Below are 25,531 nucleotides of genomic sequence, written 5' to 3'. Positions count from 1 at the left end.
CACATTAGGGTTATGTTACGGTCACTTTGGACAATAATTTAACAAGTAGGCGCGTATCTTTTCCAATTCCATGGCCAGTGCATTACTAGAGCCGGAGGTCTGTAAATGTATGACGTTTGTACACCACATACAGGAATCCTGAGTTTACACACTAGTACCTACCTTCACGCCGAAGAAGCGTACCCACTTGAGAAGGTTAGACTGCGAAGCATTTCTGAAATCCATGTCCCAGAATATATTTAACGTGTCATTGGCTCTGGTGGTAGCAGGTTGTGCATTCTCTGCTAGGCTTTGTTCACTATGGTCAATTGATACCCTGCGCTCATCTCTTGTTTTGGGCGAATGAACTTTACGCTTTCTGTTAGAGCGATATCCTGGGCTAGCAGCCTTTGAATCTTCACTTTGCAGCCAACATGATCTCCACAGTGGTAGCTTGCTACCTGATGTTGACGGGTTTGGTACATCCGTGTTATAATCAGGAACGTTAGATTCCAGTTGTATGGATGCCAGGTTCCCAATATCTTCATCCAACTGGGTGCTATGTACGTAAAAGTCGACCGTCAATTGCTCCGCGCATGTTTCCATTGATGAAGTGGGCTCACAATTGTGGAACTCTTCGTCTTGTTTCGCGGGATCCTTACCCCTTGGGGTAACACTATCTTCGTCATCTATAACGATGACTTCTACACTGTTGTTCAATGATGCGATATTTTCACTTTGTTTACTCTCTGTGTCAACTGGGTTATTGACATCGGTGGTGCCATCAGAGTCGTGTATGATACCAGTAGCGGTTATTGATGGCTCCTTGATATCTTCAGAATCCTGTATTGGACATGAATGAGAGCGGGTTGGCGGATCATCCTTATTTAATGCATCTGTATCTTGTATTACACCAGCATTTGTAGGAGATGCTCTTGAGGGAACCAGTATAGTCTGGCTTGATATTACATCATCCCTACGTTTGCACAATAAAGGACCATAGCTCCTTTCTGGAGTAGTAGCTACCACTTTTTCGTCGCTCGTTCCTTCATGATCGGCTCTATCTGTGCCTGATGGCTCGACACTGTTCTGCGCAACATCGCTTGGTGGGTTTGAATCAGGCTCATCCATACGGTGATCTCCATTGACTGTAACGGTTGTCTCCTCATCAGCGTTGAACGACCCCGGAAACATAGTTTGCCTTTGTGGAGTGTTTATCTGGTATAAAGCGTTCAACAGAGTCTGACGTTCAGATTCAAAGTTGCGCATGTGCTTTTCAATGTTTGATATTCTCGAGCATATTTTCTTGACATAAGGGCTGATATCCTTGACGTCCTTTGGTGCTGATAACCAGAATGGAACTGCGTTATCAGTAGGAGGTTTAAAATTTATAGGCAGAGTCACTCCATTAGCATCTTTCCTCCGGGTTTCCTTTTTAGTACCCCGTTTCCTTATTGGCTCCAGGGACTTCCAAGTCTCGCCACCGTCCAACAGCAGCTGTTTGCATTTTGCCTTGGAACCCCTCGGCGCCTTTGTAAGTCTCGATATCCTAGTAAGGGGCGATATAACAGTCTCCGCGTCCAATAAGTTTCTAGTTTCCGATACTCTAGTAGCTGTACTATTGATTGGACTAGTATCTTCACTATGCGATGTAGAACGTTCTGAATTGTTTACTGAACTATTAAGCAACGAATCTGAATCTATTCCAAAACTTAACCTCCTAGGAGTTCTTGCGGGAGTGCTTCCCGCCCATGAGTCCGTATATTCAGATGCATCGCTGACAAATCTTAGATTATCCAATACGTCTGATGAGCACGTCCGTGAAATAGAACGGTGTTCTCTGCGATTAGGTGAAGTCTGGTCATCATCTTGTAGCGGTTTCGACACTGTTAGTCCACAAGCTTCTGGCGATTGGTCGTGCCGGTCCATGATGCCACATCATCGTCAGTCTGTGTAATATATTCGGACCTATCATGTTTTATGTATGCTAGCAACTAATATAAACGTTCAGAATAATTTATAGTGACTATTAATTGGAGCTACACACTCCAAGCGTAGTGTCTTGGCACCATTATATATAATTTCGATATAATGCTAGCTGGTAGCTGTAAAGTACCGCCATGGATTCGTTGCCAAACAAGGCATTTTGGTGTATCTGGGAGCTATGGACCCAGTATATATGGAATCCAACAGACAGAGACTAACACACGACTCATTCGTTTACCGGAAGAGGCTCAGCAACCTCAAGTAAATCTCTATCCACGCATTCAGGTAACTCGTTGGCCAGGTGAGGTGCGAGCTTTACGTTCATCGTATTTTTTCCGCCCAGGTCAGCGTAGTAATACTGGTTACTATCACATGCTGATCCCTGGTCGTAAAGATATATGCCTAGTATCGAATGTTGACAAGCGTTTGACGGCTACTCGCACTATAGAGAACTGTTTATATGAGCGTACTCGTGGTTTTGCCGGTCAGGTGTTACTCCATGGTCGTGGTGTTAAGGCTTATTTTGAACCTGCATTTCCGCACTTGATGTTCAGACTTGGGGTAGGATCTAATTGTTTGGACGCCACTCGTGTTTGTACTATGTATGCCAATCAAGTAAAGGTGGAAGTAGATCGTACAGGACTGATTATATCAGTTCATGGCTACAATAAGATGATGGTTGGTAATGTGGTGTATCGTCTTTTCCGGTTAGTGGAGGCTAACCCCTACACGCTTAAGGGAGGTCATATTGCCAACCACCCGATAAAGTGCAAGGTCCCTAAGAAACGTTAGTGGACTAGTGGCTGGTTACATATACACGGCATTGCCACTTTGTCGTCGCAATGTGACGTTTCACATTACTATCGCAAACTCTGGCGGAAACTCGCCTTTTTAATATCACGTAATATATTATCGCATTGTCATGTTGTTTCCATTTGGTTGTATATTTGTGTAGCAGCGTAGTGTTTGAGCGGTGTCGCCATTCAATGGGCATCAAAATCTCATTTGAGTACCTTTGCCATTGAACATAATTTCCGAGTCTTCATTCATTCCTTCATACTGCTGCAGTGCGTTGATATAAGTTTCTACATCTTCATCGGGTCCTATGATACGTTCTTCAATAAGACCTTTACGGAAATTTTCCAGCAGCTCTTTCACTTCTTGTGCACTCTTAATTTCAAAGTGATAGCTGTCCCTAACAAGGCCATTGAGTAATGTTAACGCCTCTCTCTCCGCTTCCTTAATCTCTTCATTGTTATATACATCCAGGTTCCTGAACCTGCGTTTCCTAATGTTTTTCGTGGGCGGTGTTATTCCATCCGGCCACTCCCATAACCTTTGGCGCATCTCTTCAATTGTTATCTCTGCCTGTTTTCTTTCCTGGACGATCATTATTTGCGATATGTCGGCTGATTTGAACAGCAGGTCACAGTCCAGTGTTTTATGTGCCTCTACATGGCACGGCAGCTCGACCAGTATCCCAATGAGCTCCAATGGGACGCCTCGTACCTTCACCATAAACTCACGGTAGTCATATCTTCCCGTAGGTTCAATAACAACACCCATATCTTCCCCAGCTTCTGACCTGCTACGTATAGTTTCTGCAACATCATTTGGGAACCTGATGATGCAGTGCTTGTCAATTGATCCGAGGTCACTAAAATCCCTAGGAGCATTTGCATCTAGGTTTTGCAAACGTTTTGAGCTGACTCGTTCACCCTTTACAGGTTTATTAAAAAGCATGTCTTCATATATTTCATGTGCTCCGAATATACCATGGCGTGCTAATAGTTTCCCCTTGATGGCATCTTCAAAATCGGGAGCTCTTGTAGATTTACTTTGTACCTCTGGCGGGTTAGCTGTTGCCTGAGATAAACTGGTTGCAGATACATCTGACTTCGCGCTGGTAGCTGGCATGTGCTCTTGGAATTTAAGTTGTATTCTTATATTGTTCAAGGCCACGCTAGTGACATCGCTTTGCGTATCCGCAACACTGCTTGCGATAGATTCATCGTTATCTGACATTACTAGTTGTTCCGTCGACATGATGCAAAAGAATGAAGGCACTGAATGTACCAGCGATACGCAGTTTAAATAGAATCCAAGGTCCTGGTTCAGCGAAGATCGAGTGGATAACTGATAGTTCCTGATAATGACTAGATATATACCACTCGCTGCTAAAATAGATTAACCATCAATAATCCCTGAAACAACGCGCGTCTATGCTTTAGCAAGTGCTATATAACCCGGGATATAGACATAGGTATTGTGAAATAACATATATTCCATTGCGAAAAATATATTAAGCATTAACTTGAACACTGTTGAGTTACCCTATGAATTTTTTCAGATTCTTTGGGGTCCTAATTTAGCGGGTATTGGAACACAGTATTAAGGTAGACATTTCTAAAGAAGTCCAATTGTATTGACTTCAGAAGGTATGTGTAATGTATGATTGGGTTTTATGTAACTATTCGATGCAGATGTGTAGGTTGCAACTCTGTGCTACACATTCTTGAATATGGACGTTGTACGGCGTCAATGAACTGACTTGTGTAATTACAGATCACTACAATGGGACGATGATTGAAGAGAAAATTGACGCTACGGGAATACCGCTTTTCAGGGTAACCTTTCTAGGTGCCCATGGCGTTGGTAAAACATGTTTGATCAATGCTATAATGAACAATGTATTACCACGTTTGTATCAGCCTACATTATTACCTGAGTTGTATTATTTCTTGCTCAGGTTGTCTTATGACCATCCTATATCCGGTAACGAATTTGAGGATATCAATGCATTCTGCTTTGAACTTGAAGACACCTGTGCAGATGGCGACGTTCGTGGCTTAATAGACATGACAAAAGCTCGTTGGACATTTGAGAGTGGTATGGACGACTATACTCCCTTTGGTATTTTCAAAGAACCACTATTACCGATGTCTAAAGGAGAGCGCTTTAGACCTGTATCGCAGAATCGCATGGCATTTCTTGTGGTATTCGACGCTAGCAATGAGGATAGTTACAAATATGCGATTTCACTAGCTGAGTATATCATACAAAACTACAGCTACGTCGGTGCTACGCAGCCTGTAGTATGCCTTGTTGGCAACAAGTGCGACCTTGTTCAAGATGACATTCCCTTATGGCAGGACGCTGAGGGATTCAGCCAAAAGTATACCGTGCCCATATACCGTGTATCGGCCCAATTCAATCGCAACGTAGCTAAGATGGTCCGTGACCTGGCTATGATTCTGTACGGTACATTAGGGCTATGGGAAATTGTAACTCATAGTACATAACTGATGTAATATATTCTGTAAGATTTATTCCATAGGTTCGTTCTCTTTTTGCAGTATTGCTCTAGACGATGCTGCTTGGCGATGCATTTTCTTCGGACCCCAATGACTCGTTGGATTCTGTAGCCACCTCGCTACAGATTTCTTTACCGTCTGTTCCGGTTCTGACAAATCTATTCCAGTAGTCTGTATGGGAGTCTTGAAAAACGGATGGTCAGTGGTTTTACTGTGGTCAATGGCATGCTGACGTATAATATCCATTACCACTTTATTAGGTGCATCCGTCTTCAACGATTGAGGCTCCCTGTGGAAGTGTGATGCCCTGTATCCTAGTTTCTCAAGGCAACTCTTGAACACCACTGGGCTAATGGTGGTTAGCTTCCAGCGCTGGCAGTGATAGGGTATGTTATAGTATAGCGGTGCCCCGTCAATTTCCTGTATTATAGTGAATCAAAGAGAAATAGTGTTATACAAGCTAGATGGCTTACAAGACCCACCTCAGATATCGCCGAGAGCGTACCTATGATCTTAGCATTCTGCGTAACTCCGGGTAGCGTATCCTTAGCGTCTTGTGCATTCCTAAGCGCAGCCCTGACAAAATCCTGGTTGTGTAATGGCCCAATGTACAAAGGACCGCCTATTTTCAGGCGGCCGTTACATTCATCGCAGGTGCCAGTAACGTCGCTAGGTAGCGATGCTGGGCGCTGTTTAGGTGCGCTGAACTCGCCAAGTTTTATAATGCGGAATGACGCGCACTGAGCACATAGTAGTAGGATGCCACATTTCTCACTTAAGCGTTTACACTCCAGAGCGTTGCTTGTAATTCTCACAAACACGCGAACGTAAAAGTCAGCACTTACGGATATCATAGGCTCCATAACACGCTGGTACTTGGAAGCTGTAGTTGCAATGGTGTACAGTAGAATCCTTAGTGATAGTTCATGGCAAAATGTAGCCTTGATGCTGGATCCACCGTACTTGTAAAATGACACGAGAGGGTTATTCCCACAGAGAGTTGGCATATCCGTGGATGTAACGAAAAGCATTCCGCCGCTTTTTACACATCGGATTGCCGAATCGAGGAACACAGTAGCTGTTGAATACGGATCGACATCAATTACGTCGATTACATTGCGATATTTAGTGCTATCCACACTTCGGGCACTGACTGCGATAACATCAAGGAAGCGTTCAACTCTGTTGTTGTACTCCTCATGTCCTGTAAAATCTTTATTGGGTAAATGTCCACAAGGCACTTTCTGTATATGTCCATTCATTAGCATCAGCCGCAGTACATCAGCTGGTGGTGTCAACAGCTGTGCTAACTGGTTACCGTCAGCACATATTGCCCGATAACGTGATTCGCTGATGCCATTATTCCTGCAATTGATAGCAATAGCGCTCGCCGAATTGTAATCTAAGTCATTTATGTAGACATGGTTAACATAGTCCCCTAGTTCCTTGAGGTACCTAATACTTCGTATCCCTGTAAGTGATTTGTAAAATGCATCTGCTAGGACCTAATCTATTATTAGCTAGCAATCTAAGTTACTGGAGCCATACGAGGTATACTTACCTGTTGCCGCTAGCATCTCCAGAACGTTGACTCCGACAAAGTCTTTGACAACTGAATTGCCATTGGATGATACCAAAGTAGCAGCTCGATCTTTTTCATATTCCACAAACGTTTTGAGTACTATTAACGATAAATCACGGTTGAAGACTTGCGGAGGGTTATAGAACAGAGGTTGCCCATCAACAGACAGGCTGCTGACCGTAACTAATCCCTCAGTAACAGTGCCTGTTTCTTCCATCGGCAAACACTACATATAAAGCAAGGGTATCTATAGAATATGCGTTATTCACCATATATGCCTATCATCAGGGCGATGTGTATGCGATATGCCAGGCAAGTAGGATTATATATGTAATAATTGCGATGAAGTCAATGTTATTTAAACATATATTATAGCAATAGTATAGGTGTATGGTTAGGAAGTTGTAAAATAAAGGCGAATCACTACTAAGGAGTTTCCCAACTATGCTAACAAAGCACGATGGTATCTCCACTGTACACACATATCCGTGAAACATAAATAATTTATATACTATATAACAATGAGCCATTAAACACAGCTATCCGGTAACAATAATATATCTAACATTATTTATCTGATATAATCCAACTCATTGCTGCTCTAGCAATAAAGAAGCTTCGAAAGCATGCTTAATTGTATAAGCCAGATTATTAAATGTATATCAGTACACAAATATATTCAATCACAGTGAACAACTGCTATTGGTGTTAGAAGCTGATTTATGTGTATCCATTAAGTATATCCCACTCTGAGGTGTTGATATTTCATGCCTTGCCCTATAACAGCCAGTCAAGCATTCTATTTGTAGAGTTATACACAAAATACTATATATTTTTTATACTTTGTGCTAGAATCTATAGCGCAGCAGCGCCACACGTTGAACCACCCACAAACCCGCCTATATATTGTGATATATTGTCCCGGTGCACTCTAATCTGAGTAAATATATCTATAGTATATGCAGGCTTTTCAGTTGCCTGTTTGATTTAGGTGTAGAGCATCGGCAGCTCGCTCTACGCGCACAGACGCGTCGTAGTTGGATGGGAGTAAACTTTATTTGAGAAAAACGGTATCTGACGTGATCGATTTGTTTTTGTATTTATCAAATATCGCTGCATACCTGTGTATAAACACAGTTTATAACAACAGTTCTATGTTAAATTCTACAGAACGCATTTGATAACAATGTCTAAATCATTGAAGGGTGAGCCTGCAGAGCGCCTCGGAGCTTTAGCAAATCCTCATACAACATCCGTGGACGATGTGTTGAAGCACTATGGTGTAACATTGCAGCATGGTCTGGACAGCAAGACCGTTGAACTTCGCCTAAAGCAATATGGCCCTAACATGCTAGCTCAGCATTCAAAGGAATCTTTGCTATCATTGTTCATATCACAGTTTGATGATTTACTGGTAAAGATATTACTTGGTGCGGCAGTAATAAGCTTCATATTGACATTGACTGAGGTTTCTGAAAGCTATGCCATTACTGATTTCATTGAGCCCTTGGTTATCTTATTGATTCTTATACTTAACGCTATAGTGGGTGTGTGGCAGGAGTCGAATGCTGAGCAGGCCTTGGAGGCATTGAAGAAACTTCAGCCTACTGTAGCCACCTGTTTACGCAACGGTCGTTGGAGTACTGTAGATTCTGTGGATATTGTAGTTGGTGATGTCATTAAGCTACGCACAGGTAACAAGATTCCAGCCGATGTGCGTGTATGTGAAATATCATCAACATCGCTTAGTTGTGAGCAGTCACAGCTGACTGGTGAGTCCCGCAACGTTGCTAAGTTATCTAAGGAATTACCTAAGGACATGGCAGGCTGCGAAATTCAGGAGAAGACAAACTTGTTGTTTTGTGGTACTACAGTTTCCGCTGGTTCATGTGTTGGTGTGGTTATTGCTACTGGTATGTCCACTGAAATTGGTGCCATCCAGGCAGCTGTCCTAGAGGCTGACAACCAGGACCGCAGCACACCACTTCAACGTATGTTGGATGATTTTGGTACTACCCTATCCAAGTTCATTACGCTAATCTGCATTGCCGTATGGGCAATCAATTTCCGCCACTTCAGTGACCCTGTCCACAGTAATGTTTTCAAGGGTTGCATTTACTATTTCAAGATAGCCATTGCACTTGCTGTGGCTGCTATTCCCGAGGGTCTTCCCGCAGTTATTACCACTAGTCTTGCCCTAGGTACCAGGAATATGGCTAAGCGTAATGCCATTGTGCGCAAGTTACCATCAGTTGAGACTTTGGGTTGTACCACGGTGATATGTTCCGATAAGACTGGTACAATCACTACCAACAAGATGCGTGTTCAGTTGTTGAAGTTGTTCCAAGATGATCACAAAGTCGATCAAATATGCTTTACTCCTGACGGTGAGGTTGATGCGAAGTCTGGCAGTGCTAAAGACTACGCTGCAAAGGGTAAGCTCAGTGCATTAGCCGAAACACTTTTCAAATGTGGTTCGGTATGCTCCGAAGCTTCGGTGGAACACGACGAGGGTGAGCCTACTGAGGTTGCAATTCTCCACATGGTTGACAACCTTCACGCGTTCGTAACTGGTGTAAAGGGCCAGCCTGCTTCAGTAGGATACCAAAAAAGTATCCAAAAGGATGCTACTTTGGAGTTTTGCAGGGACCGTAAGATGATGAGTGTCATTGCTAATGAAAATGGCGTTTACCAGGTATACACCAAGGGGGCACCAGAGTCTGTTCTTGAGCGATGTACCCACTACATGAAACCTGATGGATCCGTGGTTCCCATAACTGCTGAGTTGAAAGGCCTGGTTCTTAAGGAAGTAGAGCTTATGGCTCGTGAAGCTCTCAGGACTATAGCATTTGCGTGCCACAGTGACGCCAAGGACTGCCTTGAGTTGTACAAACAGAAGAGTAGCGCTGGAGCTGTATCTGAGGGTAGTCCTGCATTTTTCGCTGACATCGAGCGTGACCTTGTTTACCTAGGTGTAACTGGTATTCTTGACCCACCTAGGCCACATGTACAGCATGCCATTAGTGTCGCTCGCAGGGCAGGTATCCGTGTGTTCATGATCACTGGTGACAACAAGCTTACTGCTGAGGCCATTGCCAAGAAGGTTGGTATAATACCACATGAGTACCCTAATGTCGGTACTCACCTGTACTATTCCTTCACCGGTAAGGAGTTCGAGACCTTGTCACTAGAAGAACGTCGTCGAGTAGTTAGTGCCGAAGGTGTTGTCTTCAGCAGAACTGAGCCCAAGCACAAGCAGGAAATCGTATCGCTTCTGAAGGAAATGGGCGAAACTGTTGCCATGACTGGTGATGGTGTAAACGATGCTCCAGCTCTCAAGATGGCAGACATTGGTGTTGCCATGGGTATCGCCGGTACCGAGGTTGCTAAAGAGGCATCTGATATGGTCCTAGTAGATGACAACTTCCAGTCGATTGTAGCTGCCATCGAGGAGGGAAGGTGCATCTATTCCAACATGAAGGCGTTCATCAGGTATCTCATTTCGAGTAACATTGGTGAAGTGGCTTCCATCTTCTTAACCGCTGCTCTAGGCATTCCAGAGGGAATGATGCCAGTTAAACTCCTATGGGTCAACCTGGTCACTGACGGTCTGCCTGCAACTGCACTTAGCTTTAATCCACCAGACACCCACGTTATGGAAAAACCACCCCGAAGCAACAAAGAGAAGCTCATTGATGGGTGGACCTTGTTGCGTTATGTAGTTATTGGTGTCTACGTTGGTATATCCACTGTAGGCATTTTCGTGTGGTGGTACCTCTATGGCATATCCCCTAATGACGGTAACACCCTGGTCTCACTGGAGCAGCTCATGCATTTCAACAAGTGCCCCTTATGGAGCGGTTTCAAGGTTAACCGTTTAGCTGGTATGTCCGAGGACATGTGTAGCTACTTCACTCTTGGCAAGGCCAAGCCCGCTACACTGAGTTTAACAGTCTTGGTCATGATCGAGATGTTTAACGCCTTTAACGCTGTGTCGGAAGAAGCCTCTTTGTTGTCTGTGCCACCATGGCTTAACGGTCACCTTATGTTTGCTACATTCCTGTCCGTATCCATCCACTGCGCTATTTTATACGTTCCATTTTTGGCAAATGTCTTTGGTGTCGTGCCACTTGATGTGTACGACTGGATTGCTGTACTATTATGGTCAGCACCTGTCATTCTGATTGACGAGCTAATTAAGGCCATCGGCCGCCGTTACATTCACAAAAACTCGTCACCATATAAACCACTTCACGCTAAGAAGGAAGACTGACAATGCTCAGTCCCATGAAGATACTATCACATTGTGCATCCTGGCCGTAAATTGGCTACTGTGAGTGCTAAAATAAGTTAAGGCACTTTAAGAATCCCGAGAATTACATTTATTACTAATGTGGTGTTTATAATTATTTTAAGATTGTAACATTAGCAGTCACGCATTGTATATTTTCGTAATACTCATAGATTGTATCATCCGATATACACTGGTGTTACTAACTAATGAACTGTGATTCGTTATTTTTGGATAAAGTTCATTCTTGTACCAATTGTGATATAGGGTTGACAATAACATTAGTAAGTGGAATTATGGGCATCTGTATATATAGCTACATCAACAGTGCCTAGTTAACAATGGTATGTCCAGTGTTGATGAGGTGAATTTTAACGGTCTATGCTAGAGTTCTAATATAGAAACATGTTCGATATAATTTTGTCTTAATAAATATGCACCACTATCTTATCTATTGATAACTATTGTGACCGCCTTCTAATCGGCAATATTACGTATGTTTGCAACGATTTTGTACGTAGCACCATAACTTCAATACGGTTCTTGTTAAAAGTAACTCGGAGTAAATGTGACTCTACTAACAGAGGCTTCCCATTAACATTGGTACACAAGTCAGAATCTATGTGGTAGTATATGTATCCCATTCTATAAGGGTTTCGCATGTATGACCTGTCCTGATTTATTGCATACCCTCTGTGGTGTACTGCCATACTATAGACAAAACCGAAGATGGAATGATCTATAAGTGGTGTCCGTATAATAAATGGGTGTATTGGTACCCCGGGAGTTAAATTTAGTGTAATAGACACAGGGCCGTCGGTCATCCAACTAACTGCATGATCACTACATTCTACAGGACCAACGCAATCTACAAGGAACGTTCTTACAAGGTACCGTACTGGTTTATTTCTAGCGCCTCTAAATGCCATCACGCGTATAACACGCTCATTAGCTCTAACAAAATACTCTACATACACGTCATCATGTTGGAAGTTTCTTACGCACCGTGGTACAATCTCCACCGAACCGTATACTACCATAATTCTAGATGATTGACTGCATACCATGCGGTATACACCATTGTTAGAAAATAGACCTTCATATAACTCTACGGAACTTGGACATGAAAAATCTTCAAGGTCTACTACCGAAATCATTGTGTTGATGTATTCAGGGAGACGCAACAGGTTAAGCCCCCTTTCATCGTATACATGTTCTCCCATTTTATCGTTAAAATATTCACATTGTTTATCTCATAAAAGTGAAATATAAACGTGCAGCTGCCAATTGACCACTAAATATGTGGATATGTATCAAGGAAAAACAACATGAACTCATGCTGCTGTGATGCCAAAAGCTCAAAAGTCAATTTGAAATGCTATAACGCTTATCTAGGTAGATATGTGTATTTTTAAACATACAAAAGATACAAACTAATCTAGATAACCTGAAAAATCAATATAAACCTTTGGAACATTTTCAGTGGTCAAGTCATTGAACTGGGCAGTATTTTGCATTCCTTGGCAATAAAGATAATAGCTCCATTCGTGCAGTCATATATGGCGAATTGTGATGAATATAACTTTGAAGAATGTAAACGTAGAAAATTACAACAACTTAGTGCTCCTATAAGCCACACTAAAGGGAAATGAACCCATTTGCAGCATAGTATATCTAAAATGTAAATTATAGTTTTCTGATCAATACTAACACAAATCTAGTGCCATGAAGTGTATATGATAATAACAAAGCATTCATGGTCCTATAATAATGAAAAAACTGTATACGCTTAATAGCACATTTCTTAACAATTAAATAAGAATTGAACATTCAGTTATATCCGATGTCAGTCAGAAGCAGCATATAAACATAACGCGTGGTTAAGTTACCATGTTACACTTCCGTAGGTATCACTTAATGATAACCAGAATGAGCAATATGGCTGCAAAAGCGAAGGCCACACAGATGAACATACCAGTTAGCTTTAGCCCGGAAACCAGAGCTCCAGAAGCCTTGTTGATAGTTGCCCTAATCTCATTCAAATCTAGATATGTCCGATTATCAGTTACAGTCGGAAGGAATGGATCCTTATTTGGGGATTCTCGCCCCTTGCCAACGGCAAACAGCTTAGCTTCTGAGTCGCTATATACAGAAAACTCTATACCTATTTGCCCCCGAGATTGACTGCCTTGTGCAGGATGCAAGCAATCAACCCAAAACTTTTTGCAGTGGTATGGGCCCTGACGTCGCCTGATCTTCGAATACTCATTACGCAGATCAATCTCAGCCTCGCCTATGAGCTCACTTGGCCCTAAAAGGCTGGAGCTGTGTATCTGTAACTTGAGGAATGAAAAATCACTTGGTATGCGAATAGGGAACTTAAAACGCCAATTGTACACAGCAGTGCCATCACGGCTGTTGTAATGGGTGTCGGTGTCCTCTACGAGGTCCTCACCATCAGCTACCTGGAATGATCCCCTAACAAATAAAGACAGTGCAGAGTTACCATCAAGTGGCACGCCCTTAACATCCCATATAACAACACGTAGTTCATAGTCAGATTGCTCCATACCGCCAATTGTACGTACTGGCTTTGTCTGTGCAGTTTCCAAGTCCATCATCTCTAGCCAGCATCGTAAAGTACCATGTGATACTGTGGAATCTTCGTTTTTCAAAGTACGGAGTTCTATGGGAACTGCATCATCCTGCATTAACTGGAACATTTTATGGTTGAGAAATCGGTCCTCGCAATCAACAAAAGTGGTACCGATGACCTCGTCTTGGAGAGTACCCTGGTGGACGACACTGATTTTAAGGATTGCATTTTCAGGTAGGGCGCACCCCAAGTTGAAGCATGTATTGTACATTGGTTTTACACCTTGAGCTATGACAGTGGTGTCCCTGACGTTCTGCGGATAACTCAAAGAACGCTTCTGCTCGCCATCAATATTGCGGACCCAGAGGTAAGTGGTTATATTACTGTTGCCCCTGCTGGTATAAAGGCCCTTGGCCTGTAGGACATACAATCTAACAACAAGTTCCTTTGCTTTAGCGTAAAGCTCAACTAGTTTCTGTCGTCGTTCCTGCATCTTTTGAGCGGCCACTTTACGCACATGAGCATCTTCATTAGCTTCAACCATGCAGATATATTTCAAGACACCTACGGTCTCAGGTACCCCTGCAGCTGTGCATTGTACTATGGGTGCTTTCATATAGGGTAAATCTCCCGGAGCAAAGTCACACTCCATTTCGTATGGTAGCTCATCGCGCTGTAGTTCGTCTGGCTCGTCGTCGTCCATCACTGCTACCTCAAAGTCGTTACGGAACTCTTCACCCTCACGAGGTTCGCCAGCCCGCTGAAGCGACACAAAGTCAAAAGTATTGTACATCTTTACATTCATCGATTCTATATCATCTCTGAGTGCCGTCTTCATAGGTACAGCTTCATGCTTAGACTCATCAGCCTGCCCGAGTTCACCTGTAGACAAGAAATCTTCCAATACTTGCATTTTAAAGAGATCTTTGGAGTGTAGGCGTTCTTCGTGCGTTAGCCATGGTAAAAATTCATTCAGGCTGACGTATGTAACCCCGAATAGCTCGCCATCCTCACCAGTAAGTACACTGAATTCAATGAAACAATGATGCTGCATCCGTTTGGGGAGGTCCACTAGCATTTCATGCGTTGTTAAATAATTCCAATTGCCCTCGGAACCTGATACTGCATATCCACTGGAACCCGTGTACAATGGTTTGTCCGAGGTACCAAACCGAATGAATACCCTGGGACGTACCAGCGGTTTAAAGGCTCGCACACCGATGAGTAACAGTGATACCAAACCTGGTATCTTCGAAGGACGAATGTCATCAAAGAAGGGATATAAATCAGGATTCTTGCGCAACAAGTCCATAGGTACCAACTCGAAGGCAACCAGTATACACGGTCTATGTAAATCATTCTTCGTTGACTTGAGCTGCACCCACTGAGGTGCCTTACGCCATTCCTTAGGGATCTTCGACAGACTGTAAGTACTGGTGCAAAGCAACTCCTGCGATGAAAACATGGACGTAGGCTCGGCATATACATTTATGGTTACATCAGGCGCCAGTAGTAAATTGGACGGTAGGCATATTTCAATTTCACTGGCCTCGTAGAATGATGGACATAACGTACGACGTACCACTTGAGTACGGACGTGGTAACCACCCAGCTCAATCTCCACAAAGGTATTGGGGAAATTAACCATGTCAATGCACGGCAGGTTAATCGCCTCGTAAATCATAGCACGAAACATGTAATTAACAAGATTATATTCGAGACGTGGAGGACGTATTTCAACCTCACCCTCACTCAGCACCTCAAATGACATCAATACATTGAACGGGTGCATACGATGGTCCGATATACCGTTCATTTGGATCCACATGGGCTTACCCTTGGAACGTCTTATAATATCGAATGATATGCGACGCCATGCGATACGAGGTGGCTGCGAGTCGATCCAGTTAGTATGGTCATTGATGTACGTAAAGAAATCCCAAAACTCGGAATCACTGGTGCCTGAAAAGTATAAAGCTGTACACTCACGACCTACATGATACTAAAGGCTCCATTTGATCTAGTCGTCCCACCTCATTGTTGACTTTATACGTTCCATGGTCATTTAACCTAAGTTCAGAGGTACGGACGCAGTATGGGCCTACTGCTACAGTGAGATCAATGATACTTGGTCCGTCCATCAATGGAACTACTTCATATAAATCAATCCATATAATCTTCTTCTGAGTGGTAGGTACCGATACATGTTTATAGGGTTTAATACCTTTTACCGTAGGTATTTGGACCTGAGTAGCGGATGCACTAATTAACACGCGTCCACCATAGTCAGTCATGAGTTCAGTAGTACCTATAACAAAGTTCTTCACTAGGTCCAAGATACCAGTGTTGCCACCGGGGTTACAGTATATATTGATCCATCGTGGAGCATACTCGTTATTAAATAGGTACTTGATATCGATCGACTCAAAGTGTAACATAGTACCATTGGACTCGCCATTCCATATTTCTACAGTGACCAAATCGTCAAAAGATGGTGATATACACGGCATGAACAAAGTGGCCTGCCATTCGGGATTAGGGTTGTCCTTTATAACGGGGGTACTTATTTCCAAGCCGCCATGGCATACCTTCACAAAAGGCTCCAAATAACTATTCAAGAAGTTGCTCCTCGATAAGAAATCACGACCACAAATTACGTTCAGATTCAACATGTAGAACCTGGTGCTGATCTCACTTGCTCTAATATTTCTAACACGACCACCGGCACCATCATTTGCTGAAGACACCAAGGCACTAGATGGCCTTGCGCCACCGGAAACATCCTTGAATACAGGTACATTGTCACCAGGACCGTAGACACCAATCGACGTCAAAATAAGCCCCTGAAAATATATGTAATAGCATTATACCATCAATCTAGAGTACAGCTAATATCCACACTATGCAATGCACAAGATCTATATACACTAAACCTACCGCATTATGATTGGGGAAATATGGACAAAGGAGTCTGGCCCATGACCGGTGGATGGAATGCTGCTGCTTAGAGTAAATATGATGCAATCCAAACGCATGTATACCGATAAGACCACTCTGAAGACGATACGCATGGTAAACTGAGATGATAATCCGCGTCCTGCTAAGTTCACCAGGGTTCAGGTCAAGAGTGAAGTTAAACGAAGCGTTTATTACAGCGTTTGAAGCTTGGTTACGCTGTACCGTTGTATACTGCTCATTACCAACGGCTACTACACAGTAAAGGTTAGGGATCATGTCAATTTCAGTCTCAGGCTCCTTGAATACCACATCCTTGACCTCGTGTAAATCTACCTTAATAAGATACTTCACGGTGGCCATCTTGGCCATGTGTATGTGTCAAGCCGGCGGTTTAGCATTATATTGCGTATGCCAACGCGCACAGCTTACACATGCTGGCACAAACGGCAGATTACATCTGGACACACATGTTATCGTGAGGTGTGGTAGATGTGTAGCAGAATCCTAAGACCCATGTATAGATTAAATTAGCTCGTCGCAAAATGTATATCCATACGAGGTGTATATAAATCGATGATCGTTGAGGAATTGATTCGTATACGCTCGGAATCCCGAGTCACATTGTCGACATGATGGACACGGAATGTCCTATATGCCTAGAGGTGATTACTCCAAGTAGCGAGAAGAAGCTACTAGTATCTAAGCTGTGCGATCATAAAATGTAGGTTTGCGGTGCTTGCGTTTATCATGTCTAATGCATGGTACGCTGGAATACTTTTTGTTTATTGATTACGTATCTCTTGGTGACTCAACCTATGTTCATGCTATATACTTCTGTGTGAACCAACACAATATGCCGCAGATGTAACGTATGCGCTGAGCAGCAGTGTAGGCTCCACTTGATATACATTAAAGATGTACAGTATCGTCACAAATGGGTCATGCGCAATGCGCAATATGCAGAACACATATTTCCTGGGAGTCATTCAGTATATATGACAACACGAAAACGTATTACCAAACGGTTAAAGAAGCTCGCAAACGTGTACTGCAAGTGTAGGTTACAGTTTGGGTCTAATTGATGTCACAGCTACAATGACACGAGGAGTAATTTCAAGGATACACCAGATTACAATGCATTCCTCGAGAAACGTGAAAATCTGGTTATTAACTTAACCTACGGGAGGTCTGATCCAAGGTGGGAACAGGCCGATGCTGAATTAAAGGCATATGAATCCCAAAATGCTGCGAAGATATCGTCTAATATGGCACTTCAGGTTTGACGGTATAATAACATGTTATATATCCTAGGAAAACGAGCTACGTAAACGTGTTAAACACATTGTGGACACGGAGAAAACATTCTACGAAATGGTAGACAAGAGTGCTCCGTTCAATCTATGGAAGGTTGATGACTTGGTACATACATTGCAACGCACGCATGCGTCATATTTCATCGAAGAAAAGGCGTTAATGTCATCTAAAGGGGAATGTGTCCCATTGAATGCTTCAATACGTAGCACTGCAGATATACCACGACGTGTGATGACAACAAGGTGAATATGACCATCTTTATTGATATCCGTTACAGGGACGAAGTACTAGAATGCGATATAGCCGGAGGATATGATATAAAACTAGTAAATCAACGGTGTGAGAGACAAGTAGAACTACTATTACTTTGGAATTTATCATAGAAAACAAAGCAATCTGGATCTACCTATATAGTATCCAAGCGAGAAAGTGACATTGGGATCCCGAGTGTAAAATATACAACATTATCGCAATAAACAATCGCACTTAATTTATGAAACAATGACGTACATTAGCCTGGGCGACTTTGACGATGTCGTCATGCCAACTTCATATGATCACAATGGATCATCGTCACAATTAACATTAAACAAGCTTCAATACTATAAAGATATTATCGAACAGTTCTGTCCAACGGCACGGGGGTACAAATTGATATGGAAGTCTGAAGATGCATCCTATGAAGGTAGTCATAAACAGGATGAGATAAAACCAGGATATTATAGAACTACACCAGCAAAGCCCATCGCTACACTACACACATTGTAGTAAGTGGAATCTTTGAAAATAACATGCGATACAGCTACACACCACTGAAGCCTAGGAGGGACTTCTATAAACATGTAAACACATCCATAAAAGATGGAAATATAAATAATGTCTAATGTATTATAAAAGTGTGTATAGAATCTAGTTTTTAGATACATTATTTAGCCATAATCATGGTCCATGTCTATATATGATGCGTTTCCAAAATGGCGCGTAGAATAGGGATACCATCGGGGCCGTGGTTTGAATGCTGGTTACGGTCGTTAGATGTAGGAGAGTCTCCAACATCATCCGGAAGGCTTGATAAATCATTTACTCAAGTTCGCGGAGTGGATTCACGCCAGCAGAAGGAAGTAGCTATAGAGCTATATCATGCATTGCATCAAACTGAAATATCACTCAAAGAACTATCGCAACATATCACGGAGATTGGTAATATACTGAGTCAGGTGGATGTACGGCAATTAATAACACAAACGAAATCTCAGCAGAGGCAGATGCTATGCGTCTTCTTTGATTTCGAGGACATATCGCAAGCTGTATCTGAATGTATTATGCAGGATTCGTATGCATACGTATATCTCTTGGTCAGGCTCCTATATGAGATACTGATAAACACTAAATCTGACGCCGTAAGGACATTTTGCTTTTACCAGATAATGCGCAATGCTGATGTGTTACGGGTATTATTTGATTTGGTACGCCGTCATGTCGGGAAAAGTGGTGAATCGAAACCAAAAGACATGCTGGATACGGTAGGGCAGTTGCCAAGATATTTCTACTTCAATGCCATGGATTCAATTATGCTCCGCATGCTAACAAGCACAGATGTTAACCTTAAAGTATGCGGCATCGAGCTTGTACGGCTGAGTCCATATCTAACAGCTTGTAATCCGCAGTTGATAGCAGAACTCCAGCATTGTATACTAGGGCCAGCAGTGGAGCTTGCCAACAAGGCCGCGATATCCATGGGCACTGTACTACCATATGTATCTACTAAACTAGCAGATGTAATCTTACAAGCCATTCACAGCCACACTCTGGAACGCAAGTTCGATACTCAAAAGATTGTGTCCTTCTGCTGCATGGCCATTGGATGCCGTAGGAGCAAATATGCTGAAATGGCGCATCGCATGTGTTGGAACTTGTGGCTCCATATAGACGCACGTAGGGATGCCAAAGAACCAGTAGACGAATTGATAGTACGTGAATCACAGTTTTATCTACTTTTAACCAGTACTATCATATCCCTGGGAAACCGTACTCTGCATAATAGACAAAAGTCACGGATGGAGCACCTGTTATACGAGCAACATTACCGCCGAAGCGATATGGAATTTGCATTTTGTTTATATATACTATATCAGTCACAATGTGACGTGAAGGATGTGGTCAAGCTGCTTAAAAATGATACTCCCGACATTGACCTACAGCAGGAACTGCATAAGTTACTATATAACTGTCATGTTAGGTCGTTTAGGCAAACCGGGGCATACACCGCATTTATCAATACACTGGCTTCATTCAAAGAAATGATTGCCCTAGATCTTGGAAATATGTATTTAATCAGGGAGATCACATCGTTGGTTACTCGACTGGTGGTCAACATATCAGATGCCTTGTTGAGGATCATAAAAATAGTTGCAGAACCATTTAATGAATTAGGCAACGATCAACATTTGTTGAGGTCACTAGTCATCAAATCACTATGCAGTATCAACAGGATGTCTTCATTACTTGAATACCAGAAGCACGCATTGGTGGTCAAGGAAATAGAGACCCTGGTGGGCAGCAGCGACCTGAAGTATATATTCAAGCCACTGGTAAAACCAGGGGACATTACGTTATTCAGTGAATCATTGACACGTGATCGTGTAAATCTACTTGTCCAGTTGTTTTATGACTGTTCCTACTCCAAACCACCGAAGGTACATAACTACTACGGGTCTCCGGTTGCACTAGATTTGTTGAATGCCAGAGTTATCCCCGTTCTACACAAGATGGGTAATATCATGACAATAACATCCAAGGATGACTTCAACGAAACACTTACGCAAGAAGCAGTTATGATTTTAACTAAAGCAATCGATTCCACGGAATCAGCCGTTGGCATACAGCAGTGTATACAGTTGTCGTTACGATTAGGACTGCACAAGCATGCAATTGTATTTCTCCAACGTTTACAAATTTACACCCACGATACATTACTGTGGTTTAACGGATTACAGTACTACTGCATGGCGGAGGTAGAAGCTAATATATCCCAAGCACTACTACATCGCACCCAGTCATTGGATTCCCTAGAAACATTTGAATTCCAAGCAAATCAAATATATAAGGGTAGCGTGAATAATGCCGCTATTTCCAGTGAACACCAGATAGTATTACCACAATTGGTGACGCATACTTGGTTTCTACTAAGGATGATACTACAAGTAGCATGTGGAAACATAGAGCACACACAGGATCTACAGGGGCTTTCTCATGTGTTTCGTAGTCTTTATATACATTACAAAGCGATCAAATGGTGCTTCAGGAAATACTGTAGTGAAGTAGTATCAGTGGCACAAATGTACCAAGGTCTCTGTATGTTGCTATATGCAATTTGCTTATCAAACACGGAAGTGGATAACATCTACGATATCTCTGACGATATAGATACGCTGAATAAATACATTTTGCAAATATTCGATGAAGGAGACTGCCCGATGCCACTGACGTCTACAGTAATAGAAATGCTTGACCCTGGACATAAGAAGGCACTCTTTAATGACAACCTTTTACTAGGAACTATATCCACACAACAACTAGCATCTGGACAAACTGGAATGGTAAATGCTTTGACACCACGCAAAATCACTGACGTGAGCATACAAGGCATGTTGAACGAGTTTGTACTATTCAACAGGATAAAAACGACTAGGTTTCAACGTTCCAATGAACCAAATGCTGTAGCACATAGTTTTCGAGTAACATACTTTTCAAGGGATATTAAAGCCTTTACGCCACTGCAACAAGGATTAAAGTTATATGAGTCTAATAAGACAAGGGAAAACATGATTAACCTGGTTAAACTGATAAGCGCAGTACAATTGCCAATCCCAGCGGGGGCACTAAAGATGTATCCATTGCCCTTCGCATCAATAAACGCAATGGTTGATTTCGAAGTAAGTTGCCAACGCAAGTATCAACATTCACAGAAACGTGCCGGTGAAGGGCCTGTGGCCATACACATCCAAGGGTATATACGAAATGTAAGTGAGTAGCATCGTTGACACATGATCGCAGAGTTCAAAAGAAATACCTTGGCTCAAAATCAAGGTTGATGTCGTCGAAGGAAACGTAGTAAACACTATACGGAAAACAAAGTTAAGGATGCTTGAAAATAGCATCGATGAATACGTAGATGCAAATGTACGTCTGCGGAATTTGGAAAATCTTAAAATTACTTGCCTGCCTATGGAGAGCAACGGCCTTCCAGTTGGACTACCCACACACGTGCGTCCGGTAATACGCGAGGTAGTAACATAAACTAACACCCAAAGGTAATATTGTTTTATATCGCATTAAAATCACATTGTTTTGTCACACTGTAACCCGTTATTACTCGCTGTCTATGTTTCTGTATAAACAAAATGGAGAAGGTGCTTAGCATGTTTGACGCCTTTGAGGAGATAACTTCTAACCGGGTAATGGACTACAATGCCGAAGGATTTACAACAGCACCCGCCTTAGTTGGTACCTCAGAACACCGCCTGGCGTCACAAGTGGTCCAGGAACGTTTACCAGCTGGTAAAAACTGCTCACATCATAGGTTAAGGCCAGTTACCTATGAAACGCCGCCATATGAACCTGGAGAACCAGCAAGATCTTACCCATTCACTCTAGATGATTTCCAAAAACGATCTATTGAATGCCTTGAAAAGGGTGAAAGCGTATTAGTATGTGCACATACATCTGCTGGAAAGACGGTGGTAGCCGAATATGCCATAGCTATGGGCCTCAGAGATAAACGAAGGATCATATACACAAGTCCCATCAAGGCATTGAGTAACCAAAAGTATCGCAACCTATGCGACGAGTTTGTTGATGTAGGACTCATGACGGGAGATGTAACACTTAACCCAGATGCATCGGTTATGGTCATGACAACGGAGATTTTAAGGTCAATGTTGTATCGCGGTAGCGAAATAGTGCAGGAAATGAAGTGGGTTATCTTCGATGAAGTACATTACATGAGAGATGCTGAGCGCGGTGTCGTGTGGGAAGAGACGATTATACTAATACCGCAGAAAGTCAACTTGGTGTTTTTGTCGGCGACCATACCCAATTCAATTGAATTTGCTGAATGGATATGCAGAATTAAAAATATGCCATGCAATGTCATCGCTACTGATTACAGACCGACACCTTTGCAGCATTATATATATACGCAGAAGTTAAATGGAATTAATCTGGTGCTGGATGACTCTGGGAGATTCAGACAAGATGCATTTAACAATGCTATGAAAACAATAGATAATATAGAAGAAGGCCGGCGCAAACGTGTGAGAAATACTAAAGAAATTGAAGAAGTGATAACCATGTGCCATGAAAAGAAATTTACACCGGCCATTGTGTTTGCGTTTTCCAAAAGTGAATGCGAGGCAAACGCCACTGTGCTCAAATCACTGGATATGACTGACGAAGCTGAGAAGACACTTATCACTGAAATATACCAAAATGCAATGGCTACACTAGCAGATGATGATCGCAAGTTACCGCAAACAGTGTTCATGCTACCACTACTAAGACGAGGTATTGGTATCCATCATGGAGGGCTCCTGCCAATCATCAAGGAGATTATAGAAATATTGTTCCAGGAAGGTCTGATCAAGGTACTATTCAGCACGGAAACCTTCTCTATGGGAGTTAACATGCCAGCCAGATGTGTGGTGTTCACTAACCTGAGCAAGTGGGATGGACAGACCAATAGACTCATCACCTCGGGTGAGTATATACAAATGGCAGGTCGCGCCGGTAGAAGGGGTCTTGATGAACATGGTCTTGTTATCATCATGATGGACCGTGGCATCAAACCTGAGGAAGCTAAAGCCATTTTCATGGGTAAAGCCAACAGGTTGGACAGCTCATTTCACCTGGGATATAACATGCTGCTCAACCTCATGAGAATAGAGAATACGACACCAGAGTTTTTAATAGAGCGATCATTCCTACAGTTCCAACGCGATAAGCACTCGAGAAAATTCCAGGAGCAATTGATTGAAGTGCGTCGTGAAATTGATGAAAAACGTTCCATGTTAAAAAATGAGGATCTTGTGGAACTCACCAGGTTATATACACTACGTAAAGAGTTGGCACAAGTCAAGGATGCCATTAGCCAAGCGGTGGCAAAGGATCTTCGCATGCTTAATTTCCTTAACTTTGGAAGACTAGTGAGGCTTGAACGTGATGGCCAAACCTGGGAATGGGGAGTTGTCTTCGCCACGCCACAATTAAAGATTAGACGTAGTTCATATGACAAGGAACGTGTATACATCGTTGACTGTCTGGTACTCTGTGATCGTGATAGCGTCAGCGGTAATCGGACCCATGAACCATTGCCTACAACGAATATCAACCAAGGCATCTTCGTGGTAGTCCCATTCGCCATAGACTGTGTAAAAGAAATCGCTCAGATACGCATGAAGGTCCAAGAAGATTTCAGGGTCAATAGTGACCTTTGTCAATCCACAATGAGGGCCAAGTACGCACAGCTAATGGACCACATGAAAACATTGCCACAACTACCCGTTTTAGACCCTGTGGAACATATTAAAATAGACACGCCTGAGATGAAAGGGTTGTTGGAAAAGTACAAACAGCTGGAATCCGAGATTGATAACTCGCGGATTGTACTGACTGGGGAATATGAACAGAAGTACGAAGTATTCATGGAATATGCAGAGGCACAAACAAAGGAACGAAATATACTGGCCAATATAGAAGTATCCCACCAAATTGTTATGAAAGATGACCTAAAACACATGAAAGGAGTTTTACGTGACCTTAACTACGTAGATGAAAATGGAATAGTAACACTCAAGGGAAGTATCGCATGTGAAATCAATGCAACAGATGAACTTGTGGTAGCTGAAATGTTTCTACGCAACTTCTTCGAAGATTTGGAACCCGAATACATATGTGCGGCGCTAAGCTGCCTTGTTGTCGACGACAAGAAGGGAGAGAAATTGCCGAAGGACCAAAAGTTACTGGAAGCATACAACAGCATACTGGTAAGTAGTAGTGGAACCAATTAAATTGCCTCTAGCAAATTGCCAAAGATATCGCAACTGTGATGGTGGCTAACCGCCTAGACGTTAGGGTGGATGATTTTGTCAACAAGTTTAAACCAGCGATGATGACTGTGGTACTAAAATGGGCAAACGGACTATCATTCGCAGAAGTTATGCAAGAATCAACGCTGTTCGAAGGATCTGTAATTAGAGGAGTTAGGTAAGTGGGAGCTTAATCTAGCCCATACGACACACAGACGACTAGAAGAGCTTTTAAGACAGTTGGCCTGTACATCCCGAAGCATAGGCAACCTACAGATGGAACAGAAGTTTGTTACATGCATTAATAAGCTCAAAAAAGGTATCATTTTCACATCATCACTCTACCTCTAGAATCATCAAATGGGAACGCCAACTCGCGCTCCATGGACTCGTGGATGATAAAGTCACTCACATAATTACTAGGCA

General features: G+C 42.6%; 10 protein-coding genes across 10 annotated transcripts; 6 read left to right on the top strand and 4 right to left on the bottom strand.

Moving 5' to 3' along the window:
• Positions 1–5: 5 nt before the first annotated feature.
• Positions 6–1,934, bottom strand: BBOV_II005750 (uncharacterized protein). Its single transcript, XM_001610044.2, has 2 exons — positions 163–1,934; positions 6–99 (listed from the first exon to the last, which is right to left on the bottom strand). The coding sequence occupies exons 1-2, from the start codon at positions 1,906–1,908 to the stop codon at positions 22–24; spliced, it is 1,824 nt and encodes a 607-aa protein (XP_001610094.2). The 5' UTR covers positions 1,909–1,934; the 3' UTR covers positions 6–21.
• Positions 1,935–2,045: 111 nt separating this feature from the next.
• On the top strand, positions 2,046–2,852 carry BBOV_II005740 (uncharacterized protein). The gene has a single exon (XM_001610043.2). It carries the CDS (start codon positions 2,071–2,073, stop codon positions 2,755–2,757), a length of 687 nt encoding a protein of 228 aa, XP_001610093.1. The 5' UTR covers positions 2,046–2,070; the 3' UTR covers positions 2,758–2,852.
• BBOV_II005730 (transcription factor TAFII55 protein conserved region family protein) lies at positions 2,842–4,255 on the bottom strand. The gene has a single exon (XM_001610042.2). It carries the CDS (start codon positions 4,009–4,011, stop codon positions 2,959–2,961), a length of 1,053 nt encoding a protein of 350 aa, XP_001610092.1. The 5' UTR covers positions 4,012–4,255; the 3' UTR covers positions 2,842–2,958.
• Positions 4,256–4,431: 176 nt separating this feature from the next.
• BBOV_II005720 (Ras family protein) lies at positions 4,432–5,291 on the top strand. Its single transcript, XM_001610041.2, has one exon. It carries the CDS (start codon positions 4,548–4,550, stop codon positions 5,265–5,267), a length of 720 nt encoding a protein of 239 aa, XP_001610091.1. The 5' UTR covers positions 4,432–4,547; the 3' UTR covers positions 5,268–5,291.
• On the bottom strand, positions 5,290–7,260 carry BBOV_II005710 (N2N2-dimethylguanosine tRNA methyltransferase family protein). The gene is made up of 3 exons (XM_001610040.2): positions 6,841–7,260; positions 5,762–6,750; positions 5,290–5,699 (listed from the first exon to the last, which is right to left on the bottom strand). The coding sequence occupies exons 1-3, from the start codon at positions 7,076–7,078 to the stop codon at positions 5,292–5,294; spliced, it is 1,635 nt and encodes a 544-aa protein (XP_001610090.1). The 5' UTR covers positions 7,079–7,260; the 3' UTR covers positions 5,290–5,291.
• A 530-nt stretch (positions 7,261–7,790) lies between these two features.
• On the top strand, positions 7,791–11,269 carry BBOV_II005700 (calcium ATPase SERCA-like family protein). The gene has a single exon (XM_001610039.2). It carries the CDS (start codon positions 8,048–8,050, stop codon positions 11,132–11,134), a length of 3,087 nt encoding a protein of 1,028 aa, XP_001610089.1. The 5' UTR covers positions 7,791–8,047; the 3' UTR covers positions 11,135–11,269.
• A 1,769-nt stretch (positions 11,270–13,038) lies between these two features.
• On the bottom strand, positions 13,039–17,123 carry BBOV_II005690 (C2_Ferlin domain containing protein). The gene is made up of 3 exons (XM_001610038.2): positions 16,686–17,123; positions 15,745–16,591; positions 13,039–15,710 (listed from the first exon to the last, which is right to left on the bottom strand). Exons 1-3 carry the CDS (start codon positions 17,073–17,075, stop codon positions 13,063–13,065), a joined length of 3,885 nt encoding a protein of 1,294 aa, XP_001610088.1. The 5' UTR covers positions 17,076–17,123; the 3' UTR covers positions 13,039–13,062.
• Positions 17,124–17,262: 139 nt separating this feature from the next.
• On the top strand, positions 17,263–18,492 carry BBOV_II005680 (CDK-activating kinase assembly factor MAT1 family protein). Its single transcript, XM_051767062.1, has 6 exons — positions 17,263–17,427; positions 17,569–17,594; positions 17,630–17,762; positions 17,797–17,983; positions 18,018–18,262; positions 18,298–18,492. The coding sequence occupies exons 1-6, from the start codon at positions 17,336–17,338 to the stop codon at positions 18,401–18,403; spliced, it is 789 nt and encodes a 262-aa protein (XP_051623187.1). The 5' UTR covers positions 17,263–17,335; the 3' UTR covers positions 18,404–18,492.
• Positions 18,493–18,911: 419 nt separating this feature from the next.
• Positions 18,912–22,333, top strand: BBOV_II005670 (uncharacterized protein). Its single transcript, XM_051767296.1, has 3 exons — positions 18,912–21,955; positions 21,989–22,042; positions 22,077–22,333. The coding sequence occupies exons 1-3, from the start codon at positions 18,995–18,997 to the stop codon at positions 22,317–22,319; spliced, it is 3,258 nt and encodes a 1,085-aa protein (XP_051623186.1). The 5' UTR covers positions 18,912–18,994; the 3' UTR covers positions 22,320–22,333.
• Positions 22,307–25,519, top strand: BBOV_II005660 (rRNA-processing arch domain family protein). The gene is made up of 3 exons (XM_001610035.2): positions 22,307–25,063; positions 25,099–25,283; positions 25,321–25,519. Exons 1-3 carry the CDS (start codon positions 22,424–22,426, stop codon positions 25,454–25,456), a joined length of 2,961 nt encoding a protein of 986 aa, XP_001610085.1. The 5' UTR covers positions 22,307–22,423; the 3' UTR covers positions 25,457–25,519.
• The last annotated feature ends 12 nt before the right edge of the window (positions 25,520–25,531 follow it).

Source organism: Babesia bovis, chromosome 2, assembly GCF_000165395.2.
Source record: "Babesia bovis T2Bo chromosome 2, whole genome shotgun sequence".
Classification (NCBI taxonomy): domain Eukaryota; phylum Apicomplexa; class Aconoidasida; order Piroplasmida; family Babesiidae; genus Babesia; species Babesia bovis.
Note: the sequence above shows the minus strand (reverse complement) of the source record. Positions and strands in the feature narration are given on the sequence as shown.

Coding starts and splice junctions, on each gene's coding strand:
- BBOV_II005740 (XM_001610043.2), top strand. CDS start 2,071: ATGCTAGCTGGTAGCTGTAAAGTACCGCCATGGATTCGTTGCCAAACA.
- BBOV_II005690 (XM_001610038.2), bottom strand. CDS start 17,075: ATGGCCAAGATGGCCACCGTGAAGTATCTTATTAAGGTAGATTTACAC. Junction 16,592..16,685: donor ATTTCCCCAATCATAATGCG/GTAGGTTTAGTG, acceptor ATATATTTTCAG/GGGCTTATTTTGACGTCGAT. Junction 15,711..15,744: donor AATGGAGCCTTTAGTATCAT/GTAGGTCGTGAG, acceptor TATACTTTTCAG/GCACCAGTGATTCCGAGTTT.
- BBOV_II005670 (XM_051767296.1), top strand. CDS start 18,995: ATGGCGCGTAGAATAGGGATACCATCGGGGCCGTGGTTTGAATGCTGG. Junction 21,956..21,988: donor ACGCAATGGTTGATTTCGAA/GTAAGTTGCCAA, acceptor CAACATTCACAG/AAACGTGCCGGTGAAGGGCC. Junction 22,043..22,076: donor TCCAAGGGTATATACGAAAT/GTAAGTGAGTAG, acceptor ACATGATCGCAG/AGTTCAAAAGAAATACCTTG.
- BBOV_II005750 (XM_001610044.2), bottom strand. CDS start 1,908: ATGGACCGGCACGACCAATCGCCAGAAGCTTGTGGACTAACAGTGTCG. Junction 100..162: donor TACGCTTCTTCGGCGTGAAG/GTAGGTACTAGT, acceptor ATACATTTACAG/ACCTCCGGCTCTAGTAATGC.
- BBOV_II005730 (XM_001610042.2), bottom strand. CDS start 4,011: ATGTCGACGGAACAACTAGTAATGTCAGATAACGATGAATCTATCGCA.
- BBOV_II005720 (XM_001610041.2), top strand. CDS start 4,548: ATGATTGAAGAGAAAATTGACGCTACGGGAATACCGCTTTTCAGGGTA.
- BBOV_II005700 (XM_001610039.2), top strand. CDS start 8,048: ATGTCTAAATCATTGAAGGGTGAGCCTGCAGAGCGCCTCGGAGCTTTA.
- BBOV_II005680 (XM_051767062.1), top strand. CDS start 17,336: ATGATGGACACGGAATGTCCTATATGCCTAGAGGTGATTACTCCAAGT. Junction 17,428..17,568: donor AAGCTGTGCGATCATAAAAT/GTAGGTTTGCGG, acceptor AATATGCCGCAG/ATGTAACGTATGCGCTGAGC. Junction 17,984..18,017: donor CGTCTAATATGGCACTTCAG/GTTTGACGGTAT, acceptor TATATATCCTAG/GAAAACGAGCTACGTAAACG.
- BBOV_II005710 (XM_001610040.2), bottom strand. CDS start 7,078: ATGGAAGAAACAGGCACTGTTACTGAGGGATTAGTTACGGTCAGCAGC. Junction 6,751..6,840: donor GGAGATGCTAGCGGCAACAG/GTAAGTATACCT, acceptor AATCACTTACAG/GGATACGAAGTATTAGGTAC. Junction 5,700..5,761: donor CGCTCTCGGCGATATCTGAG/GTGGGTCTTGTA, acceptor ACTATAATACAG/GAAATTGACGGGGCACCGCT.
- BBOV_II005660 (XM_001610035.2), top strand. CDS start 22,424: ATGGAGAAGGTGCTTAGCATGTTTGACGCCTTTGAGGAGATAACTTCT. Junction 25,064..25,098: donor AAGCATACAACAGCATACTG/GTAAGTAGTAGT, acceptor AATTGCCTCTAG/CAAATTGCCAAAGATATCGC. Junction 25,284..25,320: donor TCTGTAATTAGAGGAGTTAG/GTAAGTGGGAGC, acceptor TACGACACACAG/ACGACTAGAAGAGCTTTTAA.